Here is a 26,238-nt window from a genome sequence, read left to right on the forward strand (position 1 = left end):
TTCACCTAAAATTTTTGACCCCATATTGTTATCCCAAAAAGCTCCGAAGGGTCATAATTGAACATGAATTCGCACAGAAGTAGGACAAAGTACTACATGTATATAGTAGTGGATGATAAAAAAAGCCTTTAGCCCCAACTTACTACAGATGGCCAAAATTTGAACAAACTTGAAGTTGCATTAGATGCTTGCATATTAATTAACATGATTGTTCTTGAAAAGAAGATTTCAAAATATCCTTTTCCTTTGGACCATGATTGTGTACAAACTTGTATATATTCAAAGTCAGAATGCTTGCATTGGAATTTCTACTTTTCTGGCATAGTGGTTTTTGAGAAAAAGATAAAATGCCAAAAGTTTAGACAGATGGCCAGGCTGAACAGACAAAAGGTGAACAGAAAAAAACTCACTTGAGCTTTCAACTCATGTGAGCTAAAATGAGCTTGTTAAAGTTTTATGGTGAAGGATTCATATCAATTTTAGATCTTTGCTACTCTATCTGTAGTAATGCTTAGTTAGCTGGTATACGCATTTATAATATTGTGAAATATACTCATTGTGATTGGTGAAATGTTTTCATAGAAGGAAATATGTTTATGACCATGCACTGATCCAGATTACACACTAATCAAAATAAGCATATTGTGAGATATTTCTAGTGTAACAAAACACATCAACATTTTTTTTTTACATTTATTTTTACAATTACCTTTTAAAAAATAAGCAATTTGTAGAGAACATGTTATAAGTTAAACAGTACTTCAAAGTCATGTTTTTCGAGCATAGTTGCATAGTTGCAACACCTTAATGTTTTGAGTGAAACAAAGTACAATTTAGAATTCAACCATTGACAATATAGAGAAACTGTTCATTTGTAAAAACAATGAGCATTTATTATGATGTATAAACTAGGTCAGGAATGATTGCAGATGATATTTTGTGTGTTGGGGCAGCTACAAAGGCTGCTACACACACTACAACATTTGCATTTCTTGCATGTGCAATTTCCCTCACAATCATTATTGCAAATTATGTTCCGTTTTAGATTGTCTATATCCCTTGTCTGCATTCCACGTAGATGGAAATTCTTAAGAACTGATACACGAGCACATGCTTAAAGTTTTATTAGGTTTTTCATCTCATCTTCACATTTGGAAACACTTCTTTTGAATCCATAACATTTTGCATGTCCAACTCTGCCATCCCTGGCACATCTCCCAATTTCTTGCCAGTAACGTAGACACGAAGTTGGAAGCCCCCAATGCACAATAATGTCAACATCTGGAATGTTGATGCCCATTCCATATGCAACTGTCGAAATCAACACTTGAATATTTCCTGATGGCTTAATATATTCAGTCAAAATTCTTTCCTTGCTTTCTGTGTCTGTATTTGCATGAAACATTTCAATCCTTCTATTTTCTAACGATGGTGTGTTGTGTACAAAAAATTTGTCTTCAATAAAAGATAGCAACCACAGATAAATGTTGTAGCAAATATTGATGGACCTGACATATAGTAATATCTTCCTCTGCCTCTGGTTGCTCTTGATATGTGTCACAATCCATGCTAGTTCTTCTTCAAATTTTTCTGTTGAATTCTTCACATTTAAGAAAATATTTGGCCTAAAAAGTACGGAAAACACTTTTCATTAAAGTTGGATGAAAGCTATACAATAACAGGATTCCACATCCATTTTCTTGGATATTAGCAATAATATAGAGCACTGAATGTATCTTAAGGTGGCTCACTACACCCATAAATAGTTTCTCAAATCAGCATGAATTGATTTCAATATAAAAGATATGATGATAAACAAGAAGTATATATGCCAAAAATACGAAAAATATAAAAATTTGGATATAAACAGGATTTTCAAAAAATCATTTTAACACATATGAACAAAAGACTCTGGGGGGATTCAAACTCGAGATCTGCGCTTCACCAGCCCAATGCTTTAACCATTGAGCTACGATAATGGACAAACAAGTCAATCGATAGAAATAATTTCACAAAACATTTAAATTGCCATCTTGTGACGTGGTGTCATACAGAGTATTTAAGCTTTTGTGTAGTGAGCTACCTTAAAATGTTTCGTACATATTCCCAAAGATGAAGAAAATAATGCACTAAGATTGTTAGATACCTATCTGGCAGGACTGCAACAACTTTTGTTGTTTCCCTTTGAAAGCCAAGAGTCTCATAAACATCCTCCTGAATCTTTCTTGTGGCTGTTGCTGATAATGCTAAGGTACAAGTATTGATAATGCTCTGTAATCCCGACACCTGTCGATAGGCTGGTCTGAACTCCAGTCCCCTGAAAAGGTTTTGATTTACAATCTCCACAATAAATAGTGCAAAAAAAGGGAATAACAAATTTATTACATATGTATATTAATGTGTAATGCAGTGTATGTAACCATAAAATTAATTGCATATTTTACATGAAAATGAATGTAGGTGAAATCAATTACCATGATACTTTTCGCCATCTTTGGTGTATAGCTGCCTCTGGTGATGCATGCAAGATAACGAACAGTGATCAATCTCATAACTCCTACAAGCAATACAAAATAGATAGTTGGGCAAACACGGACCCCTGGACACACCAGGGGTGGGATCAGGTGCCTAGGAGGAGTAAGAATCCCCCGTCGACCGGTCACACCCGCCGTGAACCCCATATCCTGATCAGGTAAACGGAGTCATCCGCAGTCAAAATCGGTATGCCAAGAACGGCTTAACAATTGGTATGAAACACGTCAGACAGCATTTGACCCAATGCGAGGTTGTATATATATATAACGCTGTAATGCTTGTTCACAACATCTGTTAAAAGTATCATGATGAAATTTGAAATTTAAATGTAAACTGGCTATTTAGTGCAGTCCTCATAATTATGTTCCCCAAACAAAGTTTGGGAACATATTGTTTTTACTCTGTTTCTTATTATTATGTTCCCCAAACAAAGTTTGGGAACATATTGTTTTTACTCTGTTTCTTATTATTATTATTAAGGTCTTCCGTCTCCTGCGGAAGACCTTACTATTATTGTTCGCGTTCTTCTTCATTATTATTAAGGTCTTCCGTCTCCTGCGGAAGACCTTACTATTATTGTTCGCGTTCTTCTTCTTCATTAAGGTCTTCCGTCTCCTGCGGAAGACCTTACTATTATTGTTCGCGTTCTTCTTCTTCATTATTATTATTATTTTTATTATTATTATTATTATTATTATTTTCCTTGGTAGTACACGCGTTTTTCTCAGCCATTTCTCGATCGATTTTCACGAAATTTTCAGGAAAGATGTTTTTTGGTGACGAGACTTTGCTTGCAAAATTTCGTGCTTGACGTCACTTCCGGTAAGGAGTTATCTCTCTTTTAGTGACTTTTTGAAGGGCCTTGTTGTCCACACATCTCCTCCGTTAGTTTTGAAGCTAGAGTCTTGAAATTTCTACACAAGATAGAGTAAACATTTTAGAAGATTTGTGGGGGATTCGATTTTACCGGAGGCGATTTGCCTAAACGCTCGCCTGGACCTGAAAAAATGGATGCCAAAATTTTTCGCCGATTTCGGCGATTTTTGACCTTTGATCTCCAATATCTTTTTTCTTGCAAATATTTTGTTAAGACATGTAGAACAAAAGTTGTGCACATTTACGAGATTTTTTCGAAAATATCAAGATTTAGGGACTAGCCCCTTAAATTAGGGATCTAGAAGGGCTCAAAGTCTAGATCAAATATCTCAAAAATCGTTAATATTTTGGTATAAGTCAAAGAACAAAAAATGTTCATCTCAGCAATCCAAATCTATTCATATAAAAATTTAGGTCATATGTTACGTAATAAGGGATTTTAAGGGCCAAAACCATAAATTTTTTACCCCTTGTATCTCGAAAACGACACATATTTTGAAAAGCAATAAAGAACAAAAGTTGTTCAGAATGATGATCTGAACAATATGCATATTTCATTTTTACCCTATGTGGCCCCGTTAGGGAGCTACAGTTTGGCCCCTAAAAATTACTTCTAGAAATAACTCGAGAACGGTAAAGAATTTCTAAATACTTGTTGAACAAAAAATGTTTTAAATGTCATGACCTTTCTTACGATATCAAGCAAAAGGGGCTGACCCTTTAAATTAGGGGCCCAGAAGGGTCCAAAGGTTGATGAGAATATCTCAGAAACTATTAATATTTTGTAATAAGTCATTGAAGCGGAAATGTTCATCTAAACGAGCTTGTTCTTATCAAATCAAAAAGTAGGTCATATGTTACGTAATAAGGGATTTTAAGGGCCAAAATCATAAATAATTGACGCCTCATATCTTGAAAACGACAAATATTTTGAAAAGCATTATTGAACAAAAGTTGTTCAGAATGATAATCTAAACAATATGTACATTTCGTTTTTTCCCTATGTGGCCCCGTTAGGGAGCTACAGTTTGGCCCCTAAATATTTCTTGTAGAGATAACTCGAGAACGGTAAAGAATTTCTAAATACTTGTTGAGCAAAAAATGTTTCAAATGACAAGGCCTTTCTTACGATATCAAGCAAAACGGGCTGGCCCTTTAAATTAGGGGTTCAGAAGGGTCCAAATGTTTTTGAGAATATCTCAGAAACTATTAATATTTTATAATAAGTTGTAGAGGCGGAAATGTTCATCTCAACGAGCTTGATCTTATCAAATCAAAAAGTAGGTCATATGTTACGTAATTAGAGATTTTAAGGGCCAAAATCGTAAATATTTGACGCCTCATATCTTTAAAACGACATATTTTTTGAAAAGCATTATTGAACAAAAGTTGTTCAATGTGTCATAACCTATCGATCAATATCAAAAAATGGGTCTGTGGGCCTCATGGCTCGCCTGTAGAGTCGATTTTTGTCGATATCAGTCGATTTCAAAAAATTGTAACTGGTAAATATTTTGTTAGGACATATTGAACAAAAGTTGTTCAGTTTATCGAGATCTATCGATTGATATCAAGAAATAGGCCTATAGTCCTAATGGCTCGCCTGTAGAGTCGATTTTTTTGTCGATATCGGTCGATCTCAATAACTTTTTACAGGTAAATATTTTGTAAAGACATATAGAACAAAAGTTGTTGAGTCTATAGAGGGCTAACAAATGACATCAAGAAATAGGCCCACGGGCCTTATGGCTCGCCTGGAGAGTCGAATTTCAAACAAATTTCACCGCAACTTTGCTTCAGAAGCTTATGATATGAAAAATTGATTATATCTAAAGTGTCTTAAAGTCGGAAACTAAATTGGGACTCATTTGTCTTTTTTTTTTTTTTTTTTTTAACTCTGAGTGCATCAACAAATCGGACGGAAGACCTACTCGTTGCTCGCAACGAGATCGTGTATAGTTATTATTATTATTATTCTTTTTCTCCGGTACGTTTTTGTCCGGTAGTGTTCTCAGGAACTACAAAAGGGATCGATATGAAACTTTCCAGGATGATAGTATGGCGTTTGTAGATGTGCATAGTGATAGTCATTTTGTTTGCACGTGCATGCACGCGCGCGCACGTGCATTGCAATTTTGGTACAAAGAATGGAAAATCAGAATATTGAAGGAAGCGATATAAAACCTAAATAGGATGATAGTATATCATTTGTACATATGAAAAATAATAGTTATTTTGCCAGCACGCGCACGCATGCGCGTGCACGCGCATTACAAAATTTGTACGCTAACTTTGGAATCAGTCCAACTTTTTTGTTGTTCATTGAAATGGCTTGAAATTCATATCATAGGTAGATATTGAGACCCTTAACTGATATACATGGTCAAACTTACCAATTTGCACGCGCATGCACGTGCGCTTCATTTTGATTGGATAATGCTAAAACGTTTGTAACTATCTTATTTATGAACCGAATGAGATGATATTCACAGCATACGTAGACACTATGTGTATCTATATGTGGGTGTAACAAAAAATGCCAACGCACACGCGCATGCGCGTGCAACGTTTTTTAAATATTCAATTTTTAAAGGACGATAACGTTTTTGTTTTTCATCAAATTCTATTCATATTAGGGGTTTAGATGTATCTTGGTACTCCTTACAAATTGCTGTGGTTAGAATTACTGCTCAGCACGTGCATGCACGTGTGCTGATTTCTGATTGGACGATTTTAAAATCGCTATAACTTCCTTATATTTGGTGGAAACGTTATGAAATTCATACTGTGGGTATATGATACAAATGCCTGTTGAACGACATCAACAAAAATTCGGAATCATACACGCGTGCGCGTGTATGCACGTGCAACGCTTTCTTTCATTTCTTGGTACTGAAATGACCATATTGAACGTACTACATGTAATTAAAGGCTAAAATAAAATGATTTTTTCCTATAGATTCACAAGGACATCACTTTTTAATTGGGGGAGGTTTGGGGAACATCTGTAACGGTCCCCGTTACAATTAGAACTAGTTATAGTTGTGATACCAAAAATCAAAAGCGGTCCCAATCTATGTGATATATAGGTACATAACTCCCCCGCCCAACACATACACACTTATATTCTCTCTTTATTTATTTGTTTGGTCACCCGAGTCACTCTAATAAATGTTAAGGTAAATTAAATATGATCACCTTGACTTTTTGTGTCGTCCATCAACGCAACTGCGCTCACGTTGTGCTGGCCGAGAAATTCAACCCGGTCCTTCATTAACGCTTTCAGTGGAGATACAACTAACGCTGTATGGCGTGGTGCACCTCCCTTTAACTAAAATATACAAAATATTACTTTACTTCTCTGCTGTTCACTTGAACTTAAATATTTATAAACATAGAGGAACAATCGGAGTGTGCTTCGACTTACCTCGTCAGCAAGTTAAGGCGCCAAAATATACGTCATGGACTTGCCAAATCCAGTTGGTAATAAAGCAAAAACGTCCATCTTCCTTAAAATATTAAATATAATACTCTGCTGTTCTTCTTTTAACTTAATATCAAATTTAAACTTCTCCAACACCGACGAAAGCGCTTTCTCCTCCATACTTGTCCAATAATGTAAACACCACCTTATATGGAGCATATGCAAATACACAGTATAATTGACAGCCGGAAGTTTAATTCTAGAACAGTAAATATGGCGGATAATACGAATCGAGAAATAGGAGTATATCGAATTTGTTTAAAATCGTAGGATAAAGCCTCAAAAATCGTAAGTTACAGATTTATTATTTTTTTTTTATTATACATGTTTTTATTGGTTTTTGTACACATAATAAAGTACACGAATACAACAAGTCATATATAATTAACATTATGTGCATGGAGAGAAATAGTGAGAAAGAGAGAAAAAGAGAGATGCATGTTTTAAGTAAATATTAAGTTCCATCTGTTCCATTGAGTATCAATTTTTTTTCTTTTCACCATTCTTATATGCTATATATTTGTGTGTTTCATAAAATAATTTCATTTGTGATATTGCAGTGGGCAAGTTTAAAGGTTTCTTAGTGCATCTTGCAGTATAGACAAAATACGTCAGAAATAAAATAATAATGTTTTGTATATCACTATTATTTTCAATACAAGCTAAAATAAAGGATTTCTTTGTAATTGTAATCTGTCGCTCAGTCTTGTCTTCTAAAAATTGTTTGAATTCTACAAGAAATAATTGTAAACAATTACATTCCCATAAAATATGTTCTATTGTTTCCTCTTCAGAGTGACAAAAGTTGCAATATTTAGAATATATTCTTTTTATTTTGAACAATAATGAATTTGTTGCTAAAATTTTGTTTATAATTCTGTACTGAAAGCAGTGGAGCTTACAGTCTTTTGTCACTCTGAAGGGTATTTTGTGGATTATTTTCCATTCCCTGTCATCTACATCTAAAAGCTCACTCCATTTCTTTTTGCCAGCTGAGACCGAGTTATTTTTATTAAAAATTTCATAAAAAAAAATTTGATTTGTAACATTTCAAAATTGTGTAAGTATTTGTCATAATTAATGGACTTGTGAGCTTCATGATGTTTTTTCCAGTGTCCAAGTTTTTTATCCATGCTCTTACTGCATGGATAATGATGTTGTATTCTAAACAAAATTATCCTAATGTTTGTATAAATATCACGAAAATGTTTAAAACTAAAAAGTGAACCATCTTCATTAATAATATCATTAATCAGTCTGATGTTGCTGTCAAACATTTGTTTATTAAAAAATGGTTTTCCACCAATATGAATCTGTGGGTTATAAAATAGAGGTGAGTCAGCAGCAACAGTGGACTCATCAATAAGACTATGTAATGTAATGTACGACTTGAATACATCAATCCAAAATTTATTTTTCAGTGTTTTTAAAAGAGTGGTGATGTATTCAACCCCACAGTTAATGAATTTGTTCAACTCAAAATTGGGAATAAACATTCCCATACCTCTGCTGGAAAAAATAAGATGTCTTACCCAAAATAATTTCATAGAAGCTATAAAAGACATTAGATTTACCATTTTCAATCCTCCATCTTCATATTTTTTAACTATTACTTCTTTTTTTTTACTCTGTGAGTTGAATTATTCCATATGAAAGAAAAAAATAATTTTTCTAAATTTTTACAATATAACTCAGAGGGATTTGGGATTGACATCAAGATATGGTTTAATAGGGACAAAGCCAATGTTTTAATAACTGTGATTTTTCCAATGGGAGTCAAAAATCTTTTCTCCCAATGTTTAAGTAAAGATTTAATCTGTACACATTTTGGTTCATAGTTTAATTGCATCATTTTCTTTAGATCCACATCAAAATGTATTCCTAGTATATGTAGTTTAAATCTTGTAGTACCCCACTTAAGCTTGTAGTTAGGCAGCAAAATTTCATTACTAAATCTTATGGATCCAATCCATACTATATGGGTTTTGTCAAAATTAATATAAAGTCCAGACATTTCTGAAAATTGTTGCAGTGTTTCCAATGGTTCTAAGAGAGATTCTTTACTGCCATCAAGAATAAGTGAAGTGTCATCAGACAACTGGGAAATCTTCTTTTCTACATTGTTTACAGTAATACCTTTAATACTTTTGTTTAATCTAATCTGAATAGCTAATATTTCTGCACAAATTAAAAAAATATACGGTGACAAAGGGTCACCTTGTCTACAACCTCTCTGAATATTGATTTTGTTCAGAGAGATTACCACCTTGATTTACTGCAGATGTAATATCTGCACAAACTAATGATACCCAGTTCCGAATAGAGTTGCCAAAGTTAAAGAAAGTTAGTGCTTTTTGAATAAATTCCCAAGACACTGTATCAAAAGCTTTTTCAAAATCGATAAGTAATAATAAACCAGGTATATTTTCTTCCTCAGTGTAATGCATAATATCATAGATGAGCCTTGTATTTTCTCCAATATACCTGTTGGGAATAAAACCTGTTTGATCAGGGTTGATTATTTTATCTAGATACCGTTTTACTCTACTAGCCACTGTACCTGATGCAATTTTATATACAGTATTCAACAGAGTGATAGGCCTCCAGTTCTTCAGATATTGTCTTGGCTTGTCACCTTTCGGTAGCAATGTGATGATACCATGTCTTTGTGTAACTGACAAAATACTACTTCTATATCCATAATTGATAGACCTTACAACAAAAATACCAATATATTTCCAAAACATTTTGAAGAATTCGGCAGAAAAACCATCAGATCCTGGGGATTTATTAGATTTCATTTTGTAAAGAGTATTGGAGGCTTCTTCAATAGTAATTTCCCCTTCTATTGATTCTGATTCTTTATTAGAAAGTTTCGGAATATCTTTAAAACTTGGCTCATTGTTAAAATCAAAACTATTATTTACTTCAGTTTTCTTGTGTACATGTAATTGTTCATAAAAAGTTTTTGTTTCCCTTAAGATTTCAGATTGTTCATATATTACCCTCCCTTCATTATTCTCCAATCTAGGGATTATTTTGCTCGTAAAATTTCTGGATTCCAAAGCACAAAAATATTTTGATGGTTTTTCGCCTTCTTCAACCCATTTGGCTCTACTTTTTACATAATTACCTTGTAACTTGTGTTTTCTTATGTTTTATAGATCTTGTTTTTCACTAGACAGTTCATCATTATTACTGTCACAAACATTTAAGTTACAGATTTTAAATTCATATATAGACTAAGAAACATATATTACCAGGTTTATTTCAGTAAAGAAAGCCACCAAATGTTTATAATTATCGAAAATGTTGCGGGAGTGAATCACTCCCGCAGTTGCACCATTACGGAGATCTTAAGGAGTTGCAGCCCTCTCCCCCCACCCCCCCAAAAAATCGGATAGGGCTACATTATTGCAGCTAGGTCACAGGTATCACCAAATTGACATATTTTGATAGTGATTATGAAGTTGTAAATTATCTGAATTTCCTGCATTTTTCATGGGAATAGCTAAAATTTCAGGATTCCTGACCAAAAATTAGACTAAATTCTGAAATGACCATTTCAAAATGTGTAATCTCAAGGGTAATAGATTAACAACTAAGAAGTCGCAGTTCAGGCGGACTGTAAGACTTGTCAGCTCTAGAATAATTCCTATGATGGAAAGCAAATTTCCTAACACCGATTCAGCAAACCATTTCCCCGTCCTACTGGAGGAAAATTGCGTCCAATAACTGAAACTGGTATACCTCTAAAGGATTCCGATTAATTCTGAAGATTTTCAGCAGAAACTTGTAGAATAATTTTGAAGTCTGAATCCGTAAAAACTAAGGTAATGATAGCAGAATGGTACATTGCTAACTACCACTTTCGACAATTCCTAAGACAAAACAATAAACTGTAATGGATCAAACTTTTTAGACCGGAAATTCCTCATAAATTCGTTAAACTAATCCAAATATTCCAGAGCCAGTAAGAAGTAACCCAAACTCAGCTAAGAATTAAAATTAAAAGACTGATTACTTTAGCCAAAATACGAAAATTACCCAGCCCATTAACACTCCTAAGCCTATACCCTCAAAGCACGCCTCCTCGGAGCAAGTCCTAAGCAGCAGAGAGCGAGCGTCTCGAGATTCCCGGTTTATGACGTAAAGGTTAGAAAGCGTAGAACAAATGTTGAAAAAGTTGGATAACAAAACATGACACTTCCTGACGTGGTTTCTCGACTGCTGGAACCATACAAACTCCAATAAATGCCTATTGAATGAATTATGAAAAAAAAGTCAACGCCGAATACATCTGAGACAAAACCAATCAATTATTTACATGAAAAATGGAATGGATAGTGATATTGTCGAAAATTATTGGAAACAAAAACTGCAATTAATGGAGACTAATGATATGGAACTAGGGTCTCTGTGCTATGGAAGGTGCTAAATATCCAAAAAACGACAAGGTGAGAATATACTGCAACTCGTACGCTGTGATGCTGGTTCTAGCACAAACCTGAAAAGTGTGTACGAAATAGCATATAGCGCTCCACGTCACGTACGTTGTCGGAATCATCTGTAAACTACATAAATTAAAAAGAGGCAAATTGCTGAAATAGCAAGTAATACCACGTAATTGCATAGGGACTGTTAAAAATAGATAAGTACTATGAAGTTAATAACTCTGCATAAATTGACACCGGTGAGGTCCTTGGTACCTAAAATTGTGATTGTGATGTAGTAAAACCCGTGAATCCCTATGGCCGTGAATAGCAATGCCTACCCTGAAACTTGGGCCCAATAATGCCTAGCAAGTAAGCCTGACGAGATAATGTAGTGGTTGGCCACATTGCAAATTGAACCAGTCCTCGTGGTGAGTTGAGGTCCGAGTCCTTGGTCTATGCAGCGCCGATATTTTGGCACAATCGGGTATACCTGAACACTATCCAGGTACACATGTTTATGACATATAAAGAATGAATACAAAGTAACCCGACATAATGGACTGATTACAGAATGGGACGAATTAAGAGTAAGCTAGCATTGGGATTTGTAGCATGATCTGACTATCAGGTGCCCTTTGCTTGACCAACTCGCTAGCCATGCCTATTGAAAAGTCATGAAACCTACGTTAACCAAGTACCTTGAATCATGAATGGCATTTTGGCCAAATAGATACAATCAAAACTGTGTCATAGGTTTGCCATTGGGATACATACTAATAGAGCACCGGCGATGCTAGGTATATTACATGGTGTATGACATGACCAGGATATGAATTTACATATGGCAGCTGCCAGAAGATATATACAGAAACTAAGTCTGAGTATTGGTATCGCCCTACGGGCTGTGTTGTGCGAGTGCTTTACGACAGCCGGTAGAATGAACTAAGTGAATATTAATAAGGAAAATCAAATGCAGCGACTCACCAGGTTGACCTTGAGAAGGGATAGTAGCGTTCGTCAGGGATTAGACGTCTATCGCCGGCTGAATAGGTGCCTCCTGCCTTCAGGGGAGGGGAGATACCAGCGTTGCCGTGCTTCACTGCCTGGCTGGCATGCCGTCCTTGTCCCGAGCTCCAGTCCCGTGGAGGTCCAGGTTAGAAAGGTCCGTGTGTGGTGGCACGATAAAAACCTTCCCCCGCAAAGTGGCCGAGCACAGGCCAAAATTTGGAAACCCATCGCCGACAGTTGTGACAATTCTATTCAAGTTAACCTTGAGAAAGGAGAGTAGTGTTCGGATTAAACCTCTATCATCCGGCTGAATGGGTACCCCCAGCATTTAAAGGGGGGATGAGACCATAACATTGCCGTGCTTCACTGCCTTGGCTGGCATGCCCTCCTAATCTCGGAGTCAATCCCGTGGGGATCCAGGTTAGAAAGGTCCACAGTACCCATTGCTGGTTGTAACAGGCCACCAAATCAAACCGAGGGTCCGAGTCACAACAGGCGGGGCGGTGGCACGATAAAAATCGTTTAGGCTGAGGCTCCCCGCTAAGCGGCCGAGAAAACGCTGAACGCAGGCCAAAGTTTGGCAACCCATCGCCGACAGTGGTGAAGATTCCATTGTTGGAAGAGACGTTTTATTGTATTGGTTATAGGAATTAAGATATTGGTCACAGTTCGTTATCTTCACCATGGAAAAAACAAAACAAAAACCAATCGATCAGTATTGCTTCTATCTGTCCCTTTTTTGGCTTCATCCTGTCGCAGCACTGGTAAAGGATCGTTTAGCTGCGTATACGATTGTACGATGTTAATAAATTAACTCGATGGCAATGGATTGTCATTAAGAAGATTATTTTTCACAATGTGTTCAATTGTCTATGAGACAAGATAGTTCGAACCAGATTTATTTCGTAAACGGTACGAACTGTATCTAGTCAATCTTAAAGGGAACGTAGGGTCAAAAATCAAATTTTGATATCTGAAAACTGGTACCATGCAGACAACAAAATCTAGCATAGAAAAAATAACAAGATTTAATCTGTCATTTACACTGAAAACTGAGCTGAATGGGAGAATCTCTTATCATGGCGGCTGATGACGTGTATGCGGCAATTCATTACAACTGATGTGCCTATAGCACTAAATGGGTTACAGAGTATCTATAATCTAAATGTCGGGAGTTCAAGTGAAATTTTGCACTGTGGTCAAAGGAAAAGGAATACATGTATCTACCTATTAGCATCCCTGATCTCCCCCCAAAACTATGAACATTGTGCAATAATTGGATACATAACCTTGGAAATTAATCTTTTGTTTTTGAACGGCATTTTGAGAAAGAGTCTTTTAAAGAGGATATCAGGGTAAGTACCAGTTATATTTGCTTTTTACTCTGTAAATACTAATAATTCTTAAAGTGTAAATAACCAGAGTTTATTTACAACAAACTTTTACTTATATAATACTTTTCTAATTTAATCTATCCTTATCCAGTGAACATTTTGTACAGGCTAAATATGAAGGGATGGGTAAACACTGCTTTTTAAATATTCAAAGTTAAATTAATATCTATTTAAGTTAAGATATTGGGATACACACCAACACGTATTAAAAAGAGGATGCAGTAACTAATATATTTGATGGCAACAAGCCTAAGAAAAGAAGAGAAGATAACTCAAAAAGATGAGGAAAAGGAAAAGCAGTATACATGTTATACTTTCAAAAATCATCACAGCACTAGCACATTCTGTATTATACTATTGTTTTTAAAGAAATTGAAAATGTACAAGTAAATAACTGAAGTATAGTATATATGAAGTATAGTATATATGAAGTAAGTATATATAATGAATTAGTCATTCTTTTTCAGCTAATCCATTTTCTTTTGGAAACCAATGAAAACTCATATGCAGAACCTATTGACCAACCTGGACTATCAGCATCTAAGGAAACAGGTAATTTGATGCACTTCTCTATTAAATGATTAACAAAGTTTTACAACCAAGGTCATTCTAATTCCCCCTGTGCAGTTAATCTTTCAAGTCTTGACATTTACGTGGCAATTACTGCAGGAGTGTAGTGATAATCAACTGATTTGTGCTGTATACAGTTTCACATTGCAAGATTCTCTTGTAAACAGATGATGTACTAATAAATCAGAAAGAGAGAAAACTAGCTACTATGAAAAATAAACTCTTTGTTGGGTGAAATACATGTACATGTACATGCACTTTCATGAAAATTCATTACTAAAGTTATAAAGTAATGGTTTGATTTCATTTTTATATTTTCAGCTCATTGAAGACATGAATAGTGACAAAAATACCCCACTCTCAATCCAAATTGAATAATAAATCAACTTTGCGCAACATATACAGATAGAATTGCCCAGTCATTGTCCGTCACATGTGCTAAGGAATGTTCAAGTGAAGAATTTTATGAAGTGAAGATAATGAACTGTATAAAGAATACAAAATTAAAAGTTGAAGAATTAAGAGTGTCGTTTTCATCATTTTATCCCAATGAACTAGTGTTTTCATTTGAAGCTGCTAATAATTCCTCTTCATTATAATCAGGCGCATATTGATATACTTTGCAGTGAGACATGATCAGATGCTTTCACTGAGAGGCAATTGTCCGGTATACGTCATAAGCAGATGGGATTGTGGGAAATATCTTAAAGAGCGATAACTTTATCTTGCAAAATGGCAACCTCCAGCAGATGATGTGTAGCTATATTTAATAGCCGATTTCTACACAACAGATTACAATCAAATGGAAATAACCAGTGGACTTAATTACTAAATATATAGTATTTGAAATGTGAAAATATATTTTTATACCCTACGTTCCCTTTAATTAATTGTGGACTATTTGATATGTATCAAATAATCTTGATTATTGATAAGTAGATATACGATTTTGCCCATACATGACCCTTCAATGAGTAAAATTCAAAATGACTTAGTGTAAGTTTATTTCGTATACAACAGAAGTTAATTGTTTTAAAACCCATATTAAATTAATATTTTGCTTTAAGGGGGCATGGGCACGATTTGAACTAAAATTTTCACATTTTATTTTCCACATTTCTAATGTTTACAAATCTTAACTTAGATATTTCTGATGGCTTTTTATGTCAGTTGTTGAATACAACACTCACCATTCTAGATTATGTAAATAAGACTCGTTCAATATTTTTATTACATTTAGATTGCTTAATAGAAAATGTCAGGTTCAAAACAAAATGATATTTGACAAACACTAGAAACTATGAAAATGTGTTCAGAATATACTCGTAAATTGAAAATTCTGCTTTAAATGAAACTCTAGTATATTTAACCTATGTAAACAAACATGACAGCAGTCTTTGCTGGAATCAAGACCTAATGCAAGGATTTCCCTCTTTAATTCCTCTTGCTCGTCGTCTGTATACAATAAAACAAAACAACAATATAATAATTAATCCTATAATGAAGCTAAACGACCGTAGGGGAGCTTCTGAACCAGCATGACGACTTTTGAGAATACTACTTTAAAATAAGGAAATTTATACTCCAAAATATAAGCGAGATATATGATGGAAACATGGCTCATCTTATTCATTTAGACACAATCATCTTATTTTGCTATATCATAGCATAAAGTTGCATCTATAATAGACCAAGATAATGTCCTCAAACACATAATGTAAGATATGATCTACATGTAACGCACACTAGTGCAAAATGAATTAAGCGATTTTAGAATGCATCCTTCATCAGGTCATCAAGGCATGATACAGATGATAAAACATCTAGCATATCATTGACTATCCTGTCATTGGGTCAAATGCTATCTGACCTGTTTCATATCGATTGTTAGGCCGTTCTTGGCACATTGATTTTAACTACGGATAATTCCGTTTACCTGATCAGGATATAGGGATCACGGCGAGTGTGACCGGACGACAGGGGATGCTTACTCCTTCTAGGCACCTGATCCCACCTCTGGTGTATCCAGGGGTTCGTGTTTGCCCAACTATCTATTTTGTATTGCTTATATGAGTTATGAGATTGATCAATGTTCGTTATCTTCATCTTTCATACAAATTGATTGGTTGATTTTTTTTATCAATTTTCGTTATCTTCACCTTTCATACAAATTGATTGGTTGATTTTTTTTATGAAAACCATTATGTTGAACAGTGGGTTATAGATTCCATAGATTACTATAAACATGACTTAGAGTTCATTAACATAAATTGATGTCTTGCTTTTAATTGAAATACCATACAGAATAGATATATAGTACAGGGTGATTTCACCAATGTGTTTGAAAGACAACTGCATCCTTCATGAATACCTACGTGTAAAATTGATTTATATTTTTATTCATTTTTTGCAATTTTTTCAACATGTAAATACGATCTCATGTCCACGCAGTGTCATGTGTTCAGTATTCCGTCTGTTACAAACTATCGATCTTGGCAAATGATGAATTCAAGCTTAGTAATTAGTCAAATATTAGTAGCAGTTACAAAATGTATAAGTCGAAGTGTTTAATATTGATAAAGTTTTAAATGTTATTGTACATTACTGGAATTGAATTGTTTTCTTTGTGGTTAAAAGATAGACATTTAACTTGATTTGAAAGTATATAGATAGGTTGCATTTTAATTGCATTTTAAAAATCATTAACGTTGGGGAAATCGTAGAGGACAACTTGGCATTGGTGGTTGATAAATACTTCTAGAATAGAATGCTAAAATTATATATTTTTGTGAATGTGTAATAGTGCATATGAGGTTGAAATCACGGACACTCACTTGGTGATGTTGGTACATATTACATCACGATTTGAAACCCAGAACATTACATTCTTCCTGTTTTCTCCTCACAAAAAAAAATTGTTAGATCGGATATGTACGATCCCATTCATGTTACGTTCTGTAATTCCATTATGTTATTAAACCACGGTGCTCAGGTAAGTAAAAGTCATGATAGCACTCTTCTATTTACCCTCAATTAAAATTACTTAATTCGATATTTTGTGTGGATTTTGCTTTTAATGTCGTTTCGCTCGTTTCCATAGTTCGGATGGCGTGTGTTGAAACAAATGTATGTCCGAGTCTGATTACTTCCTCGAATTTTAAATGACATCCACACTCAGAGAAATTTCGGACGTGGAGGTAATTGTGAATTGTCTATGCCTAGCACTGCGATTTTCGCAGTTATTCTTGATTGTTTTCAATACACTTGCTAAATATGAACTATAAGGGCAACTTCGCTTCCTTAACACATTCCGAGATAGAGAATCAATTGAAGGTATTATATTAATCAATGTTGCATACCGTATATCAGGTTTTTTCCGTGTGTATCTAATTTCCGCTTTGTTCGCGACGATTTTCGAATCGCGGAAAATAAATCCGCGTAAATTTGATACAAAGTTTTATTTTTGTAATAGAGTCATATAGCATACAGGTAATAGTACGGCGAAAGTTATATTTTCAGTGTTTTGTTTTCCCCTATATCCGACAAGTGCCAGGTATCAGGTATGTAAGCCTGGTCTCGGTGTTAATTTAAGGATCTATGCTACATCAGAGAAATTTGACATGGATGAAAAGTGGAGAATATGCACAACAATATTTTTAAATTAAAAACTTTTAAATTTACTTTATTTATTTAAAAAATGCAGTTTTAGTTCAAAGCAATGTGAATAAGATATGTTTATGAAAAACAAATGCTCCCAATAATGGCCCATCCCAAATGTGGGCAATGTCACAAGGACAAATATATTGGTACCAGTAGAAAGATCCTGTCACCAGAAATGCACATGTGCAATATGAAACTCTAATATTTACCATTTAGAAGTTATGACCAATGTCAATATTTTTAAAAGTAGGTAAAACTCCAAGGTCAAGGGTCAAACATGTTGATACCCATGGGAAGGTCTTGTCACAATGAATGCTCATGTGAAATATCATAGCTCTAGCATTTACTGTTCAAAAGTTATTAGCTAAGTTATAGTTTTCAAAAAGTATGTCAAACTCCAAGGTCAATGTCACAGGGTCAAAATCACTGATACCTACGGAAAGGTCTTGTCACAAGAAATATTCATGTGAAATATCAACGCTCTAGCTCTAACTGTTCCAAAGTTATTAGTAAGATTAAAGTTTCAAACAGAATGACAGAGTTACAGAATGATAGGCAGGACAAAAACAATATGCCCCAGATCTTCAATCTCAGGGGCATAAACAATTAAAACCCCTGCTGGGTTTGAACTCAGTATCCACAGTTCAGCAGTCGACGTGTTAACCTACTGAACTACTCAGCTGGTCAGACTTTTTGAAATTGATAGAAAAATATTGCTGATATGTATATTTTCATCTCTGTTTTAAAAGGAAGTCAGCCATAACGACGATTTAGAGTACCTCCTTAATAACGAACAAGCGAATTAAATGAGCCACGAACTTCGCTTCAATCAATGTATAATTATACCTGAACTACTCATATATGTAACGGTACGTGGTTGATGGCCGATTTAAGCTGAAAATAATTGTCGATAAATATTCTGTATTAGTACCATATAGCTAACGAACAGTGATTCACGTTACTATACCACCAAATTGTGCATATTTACAATATACTTGAGTGTAAACAAAAGTGCAAAATTGTTTTTGAAAAATGTTACACAGCACAGGTATGTGATCAGCTGAGCTCGTCTTCCGAAACTTACGACGTGAAGTTCGATTTATCTCTCATTCGGATGAAGTCACTTGGAGCGAAATGGCTGACAAAGCTCTATGCTTACATGTACATGCGAACAAAAGCCAAAATCATCAGAGATGGATTCAGAGAAGCAGTAATATCATCATATTAAGATTTGATTATAATTGTCATGACAACATAATTCAACCTAGAGCAATGTTCCCTATATTCCCAGGTGATTTGAGGAACTACCGCGATGCCTGTGATGGGCAAACCCATAATCACATAATTCTGTCTGCATTCTGGTCTTGGGAAATCCGATTATGGGCTTCCCTTGGTTTCTTCAGATCCTCTACTTAAAACTTTCAATGCAATCAAGTATAGTTTTGTTTGAATATGATGTAGATATAATTACTTACAACCATATTTAAAAGAAGTGCACAATGTCCTAATTCAAATAGATAAGATTGGAATAATGCAAGGAATTTAACTTTTTAAAGAAGTTAATTACCGTCTTTATTGACTTGAAAAAAGTTACAGGAGAATTTAGGAACTATTGATATGCGGTGTTCATGAGTGTTCCCCATTTTGTCTGGGCTCCTCCATCGATGTCATGGTTTTATTTGAACTATTTTAAGTTTAATGGAACTTCATTTTGCAAAATGCAGCAACAACAAATCTTCTTCCATTGGAACTAGTAGTCCAAAATGCATGTATATCGGACAACAGATTTACAAATAACCAAAAATAAGCGGGTAAAGTGATCCTGTGTGTACCTGTTGGTATCATACATTATCATTTACCCATTCCTTGTACCTAAAGCATTACATTTTATTGTGTAGATTTCCAACACGAGTTGCAAATTACCACAATCCTTTTGTATAGATATATACACACCTTGTTTGATGTATATGAAATCAAATCGTTGTGATTAAAACGAAATATCAGCAATACTCCCGCATTAGAATTACAGAGAATTTAAAAATTGATACGACATGGTTATGTCATTCATGCAATATACATGTATCGCACGAAATTAGTATATTCGTGTTATATTTAAGGTCTAATGTTCAACTAATGAAAGACGAATATAAAAAACAGTGATTAGTTTCATAAACCATACAAGCAGTACAAGAAAAGAGTTGGGAAAAAACGGACCCTGGACATACCAGAGGTAGGATCACGTGTCAGGAGGAGTAAGCATCCCTCGAAGTAAGCCCTATGTCTTGATCCGGCAAACGGAGTACTCCGTTTTTCAAAATAGTGTGCAAAAGGCATAACACTTCATGTGGTTTAAATTATATCCTTTGTTCAATTTTAAATGATCTGAGATACCATGGAACAAACATGCAAACAACACAAATATTTTATTTAGGTCAGATTGGATATATTTTGTTTGATATCTCCCAACACAGTTATTGTTTTAATAGAATTGCAAGCGTTGGAATGAAGCAAATATGAGACATTTGGACGAAATAGAGTATATCATTATTCTTATCATTCCCTCAATCAAGTTTGAAAAAGAATAACACAGTTATAAATTCTGAAGCCAATTTCTTTATTGTGTGGATGTATTTCCATTGTCCTATCCGATACCTCTATGCCTTGGAGCAGACAACGCATACAAGTTCCCGTCCGTTTACGTATGGTGGACATTTTAATGAGCCACATATTGCCTCCACGGAAAAGAAAAGATAACCATTGTGATCAGAATTACCTCCAGTAACAGTATCAGGGTTCCTATCCATACATTTATAAGTTGTAGCAGCAGCATGATTATAATAGCCCGCCATTAGATAGCCATCGTATTCCAATTTCCAACCTTTGTAACAAGTTTTCCTTGCTAAAGTAATGAGAAACATCAGTTAGATCTTTAGTATTTTGGAAACTATTTTGAATATTCTTTATCTTTGATATCTGTGTCAATGCTTTAAGGTTGGTTAGATTATGATATGTGGAATATTAGGAATGACATGAAGTAGTTAAAACGTACCGGGGAAGACTCTAAGAACAGATCTATTATGTACCAGACAGACCGCGCATGGTACGTCATGGTCATGGAGTCTGCGCAAGTTAGTCAGAGAATTTTCAGTTTGGTATTCTGCTCCATACACATAAGCTTTATAGCCATTCGTTCCATCTTTGTACCGGCCCCATTCAGGATCTATTGGTAAACAAAGGGGATCAACAGCCGCTCCCGAGTGGGTATAATGTGACCCACCTGTAATTCCTGTCAAAGAAGGATAATATTTACATGAGTATTGCCGCATTGCAATATATCAATTCATGACAGAAAATCCAGTTCCTCTTATTTACATGTACACTTACCAGAAAGAACCAGCTCAGCATTCGAGGGACATGTCTTCTTTCCCCATCTTGTATAGACAACGCTTCTGTTTCTTCTACCTGTATCAGAAAGACAATGAAATCAAGAACTTGATGTACTTCAAAAAGGAACTGCAAGACTTGAACCATAAATGTGTGTTTCTAACAGACTTAATATTGTAGGTTGAAATATAGATATGTTTTCAAACAATTTTTTCATCCCTATATCATGATGAGGCAAACGGAATAATCCGAGTCATTATAGCGAGTCTATAAAACGTTTAAGAATAGTGAACTTTCCATAATTTAAACACGATAGTGATCACTTTTATCGATGTATATAAAAATAATAACTGAGTTATGAAAAATTATCGAATGTTATATGATAACTCCTGTTTTAGTAAATTTAAACCCAACCATTGAAATGAATTGATTTTCATTTTGAATAAATATTTTCTTTAATAATGACATTTTCTCCGTCCGAACTCGCATTCATATTCATATCTAGTGACCAGTCCTTCAAAACATTACTTTGTTAAACACCATCTTTATTCTCCGCACACGTACTCTTAATTGTATATCAAATAGATCCCGAAAAGGGGCGGAAGTGGGTATCTAAGATAAATTATGTGAAATTTTCTTCTGTGCTACATTTTAAATATTTCACTTAGGGTAGTTATGTTTATTCAACATTTCATTGCTATTTCCGTGCTTTATATCAAATATTTCAGATGCAATTTATATCTTGTATGATTCTTCGAAATGTACATTTCCGTTAAATAGCTGTATCACATTTCCATTCTCAATGACCCTGTAGCATGTGACAGCGTGGCGAAAGTTCAATCATCATTAAAAGGAAGTTTTTTTTTACTTGCCTAAATGGTCGAGCGATTTAGCGCGTTGGTTACATGCTGTTATGATATTTGGTTCCACAGGTCGTGAGTTCAACCTCAGGTAGATGAGGAAGTGGGTATCCAAAACAAAATAAAGGGAAATTTTCTGTGCTTTATATGTAATATATCTTTACATAAGGCAATAATGCTTATCTAAGAGTCCACTGCTATTTCCAATTTCATAACTTCTATAAGCAATACAAAATAGAAAGTTGGAAAACACGGACGCCTGGAGCCTGGATATACAGGAGGATCAGGTGCCTAGGAGAAGTAAGCATCCCCTGTCAACTGATCATATATATATATATATATATATATATATACAATGCAACTGAAATGACCAACGACACGAAGAAACAGTTTGTCAAATTTTTGGGACGACTTACATAATGTGTTCAATATTAGGAGAGAGTGATAACAAAACAACAAGAGGCGCATGGGCCACATCGCTCACCTGAGTCACCTTGGCCCATATCTGAAGACTTTCCATATATATTTGCATGGAAAACCTTAGTCTCTATTATGGTCCAAACTACCCTTTGCAAACTTGAATCTACACCATGTCAGAAAGCTTTCATGTAAATTTCTTTGGCCCAATGGTTCTTGAGAAGAAGATTTTTAAAGCTTTTTCCTATATTTGTATGTAAAACTTTGACCCCCCCCCCTTGTGGCCCCATCCTACCCCCGGGTCCCATGATTTGAACAAACTTGAATCTGCACTATGTCAGAAAGTTTTCATGTAAAAATCAGTTTTTCTGGCTCCGTGGTTCTTAAAAAGAAGATTTTTAAAGATTTTTCCTATATATTTGTATGTAAAATTTTGATCCCCTGTTGTGGCCCCATCCAACCCCCGGGCCCATGATTTGAACAAACTTGAATCTGCATTATGTCAGGTAACTTTCATGTAAATCTCAGCTTTTCTGGCTTAGTGGTTCTTGAGAAGATTTTTAAAGTTTTTCCCTATATATTTGTATGTAAAACTTTGATCCCCCCTTGTGGCCCCATCCTACCACCGGGGGCCATGATTTGAACAAACCTGAATCTGCAATATGTCAGGAAGCTTTCAGGTAAATTTCAGCTCTTCTGGCCCAGTGGTTCTTGAGAAGAAGATTTTTAAATGACCCCACCCTATTTTTGCATTTTTGTGATTATCTCCCCTTTGAAAGGGACATGGCCCTTCATTTGAACAAACTCGAAAGCCCTTTACCCAAGGATGCTTTTGGCCAAGTTAGGTTGAAATTGGCCCAGTGGTTCTGGAGGAGAAGTCGAAAATGTGAAAAGTTTACGGACAGACGCACAGACGGACAGACAGACAGACGAACAGACAGACGGACCCCGGACAAAATGTGATCAGAATAGCTCACTTGAACCTTCGGTTCAGGTGAGCTAAAAACTACATGTGAATACACCTAGCACTGCAACTACACTAAATCTACAAACGTAGTTACATCGCAGAATATATATTTTTTTTGGACTTTTAGGCTTGCCAATCAATGCAAAAAGTGGAGCGATCTAGGACATGCCCTATTCGTTCAAAAAGCTGATCCAGAATGTACGAAGTAGTAATAAGTAGTAATAATAGACTTAATTAATCTCAGGTGGAACGAGTTAAGAACATTACGTTAATAAGTAGTAAAGTTAACTCGTAATCGGAGAAATTCTATTTTACGTGTACAAGATACATATCTATATAAGGGCGGATCCAAAAGAAAAGGACAGGAGGTCCGGTTCCCCCTTTTTGCGGACGTATATGTTTATTCAGTTTTAACAATACGTTGAGTCGGAATTATATGAGAGGTGGATACTTTCATATAATGAATTTCAAGATTGTGGCTTTAATTTGTTTGACCTTGATAAATGTATTTTATGTTATATATATGCATATATATTCTTAGGAAATAACGCTCAGAAGCATGTGGATTTGATAAATATTGCAAGCAATCTTATAGCCACTTGATTTTTCATTTCAAATAATTATAATTGATTAAAAAATGATTGTTTACAATTTCTTGTCTGTTACAAATAAGGTATTATACAAATGAAATTTTACATATACATGTATACTTAATCTTTTTGTATTTTTCAATTACATGACGACTTTGTATCTCATCTCGTTTGAAGTCCTTTCTTAAAGTATGTTGTTTTTGATTAGTTGGAAGTCCTTAGTGTACAAAATGCATTAAAGAAAATTATAGATAGAACGGGGGAACTAAGCCGAAGGGATTGATGAAAAAGTATAGTATAGTCTTGTACCTTTTTTCTCAAAATCAGCTTTCATTTGTTCCTTGAATACATTCATAGATCTCTGCATGGTATTTGTGAACCTTAGGAACTCCTGCTTCAATGCTTTAATTTGATAATCTCCGAGAGCGGACGACAATTGTCCAGAAAGGAAGCCATGTAAGATGTCTTTGCAACTTCCGGTTTGTGTTTCAACTTGTGAAACATGGACCATCAGTAGGAAGGTTGGTAAAATCATCATTTTATATGTAATCTAACAAAAAGGGAAATATAAATAAAAATGCTAATAACCATTTTCAACATATCACCAAACACACAGATATAGCTAATGTTCTACAACATACAAGTGTATTATAGTATTCAACACGTATTACCGGTACATGGAAAGTATTTGTGTGGCTTACAACACTAATACAGCGGTGGGTCCAGGGAATCAAAACAGAATACAATGTTGAAAGTCAAGTATGCGAAATGAAAAACCTCAAAACATTTCATCAAATTATTTTCATTTATGAATGTTAGAAAATTTATGTGAGAAAGATGGGACCCAAGAAAATCGTTTTGAAGGTTTCAGAAATAGAACTTTCGAAATTTTCCTTTGAATGAAAGGTGAAGGTATCGAACAGTAATCAATTAAATGCATAACATATCCTATACATGTATTCATTCGATTTAAACAATTTACACGTTGAATTGGAAAGGAAAAATGTCAAACGCAATTAACTGGTATGATCAATTCTAAGTTTGATTTTGTAAACAAACAAACCAATTAAGCATATCATATTGAAATGCATTGTTGGCTTTCAAGTATGATACAAATGTCTTTCCTGGAGGATGCAAAAATTTCGAAACTAAAAACACATCACAATTTTCATAATCCAGATCAATAAACTGACTGGTTCTTGGGAAGGTATTGGATTTGTACTTTTTTAATTATGGACAACTTCAATTATGTTGATAAGAAAGTAATATTTATAGACTTACATCTTGAGTTATTTTCCAGAATAAGAAATCATGAATGCATTTATTACACATGCACCAGTCTCAATGAAAAAGTTTTAGGACATATACATAGGTAACAATATGACGCATTCCATATATATGGTTCGTGACAGAATAATCTCATTAAAATGTAACTAGATACTAACATTAGTATATATGATCACTGTTTGTTTTCATCACTTGTCCATGTACACAATAACTTAATTATGCGTTTTCTAATATATGTTTGCCTTGATAACTAAACTAATTAAAATGAAATCCTTGTGGTGAACGTTTGCTCTACAGACATAAATGACAGAACATGTAATGATATTAAACTGATTTGTTGATTTGTTTTAGAAAAGGTCTTCTCTGACATACATATAGATACGTACATTCTTCATTCAGAAAAGTGTTAAATACCATCGTACTCATGTCAATGATTCTACATTCTTTTCTCTTGGAATTAAAAATTTCGTGATATCAGTGATATACGGTACGTAACAAAGTATGCTGCTAAGTAAATATATTAATAAAACAATTGGCTTTATGACCATGACTTGACCTAGGGTATGTTAAATTTACGTAGAGAAGCCATTGTGCTAAAATAAACTTAATATACAGCACAACCAGCCGCAAGACATCTGACCTACTACCCGAATTGAATAGTGACCTTAACTTAATATCTGAATAGACCAGTAGGTGTGTCGAAGCTTAACTGGCTGCCCTGTAATCCCTCATAGACTGCTTAGCAGCTGCAATGACAAGAGTGATACAAG

At 34.7% G+C, this 26,238-nt stretch overlaps 1 protein-coding gene, 1 long non-coding RNA gene and 1 pseudogene across 2 annotated transcripts; 1 reads left to right on the plus strand and 2 right to left on the minus strand.

Moving 5' to 3' along the window:
• Positions 1 to 908: 908 nt before the first annotated feature.
• Positions 909 to 7,015, minus strand: LOC130050503 (uncharacterized; annotated as a pseudogene).
• Positions 7,016 to 13,434: 6,419 nt separating this feature from the next.
• On the plus strand, positions 13,435 to 14,870 carry LOC130050326 (uncharacterized). The gene is made up of 3 exons (XR_008798754.1): positions 13,435 to 13,694; positions 14,201 to 14,285; positions 14,625 to 14,870. It is a non-coding gene; the product is annotated as an uncharacterized LOC130050326 (long non-coding RNA).
• A 5,690-nt stretch (positions 14,871 to 20,560) lies between these two features.
• On the minus strand, positions 20,561 to 25,549 carry LOC130050318 (short-chain collagen C4-like). Its single transcript, XM_056150033.1, has 5 exons — positions 25,463 to 25,549; positions 24,491 to 24,731; positions 21,348 to 21,425; positions 21,013 to 21,249; positions 20,561 to 20,862 (listed from the first exon to the last, which is right to left on the minus strand). The coding sequence occupies exons 1-5, from the start codon at positions 25,511 to 25,513 to the stop codon at positions 20,618 to 20,620; spliced, it is 852 nt and encodes a 283-aa protein (XP_056006008.1). The 5' UTR covers positions 25,514 to 25,549; the 3' UTR covers positions 20,561 to 20,617.
• Between the last annotated feature and the right edge of the window lie 689 nt (positions 25,550 to 26,238).

This window comes from Ostrea edulis, chromosome 9, assembly GCF_947568905.1.
Source record: "Ostrea edulis chromosome 9, xbOstEdul1.1, whole genome shotgun sequence".
NCBI lineage: Eukaryota > Metazoa > Mollusca > Bivalvia > Ostreida > Ostreidae > Ostrea > Ostrea edulis.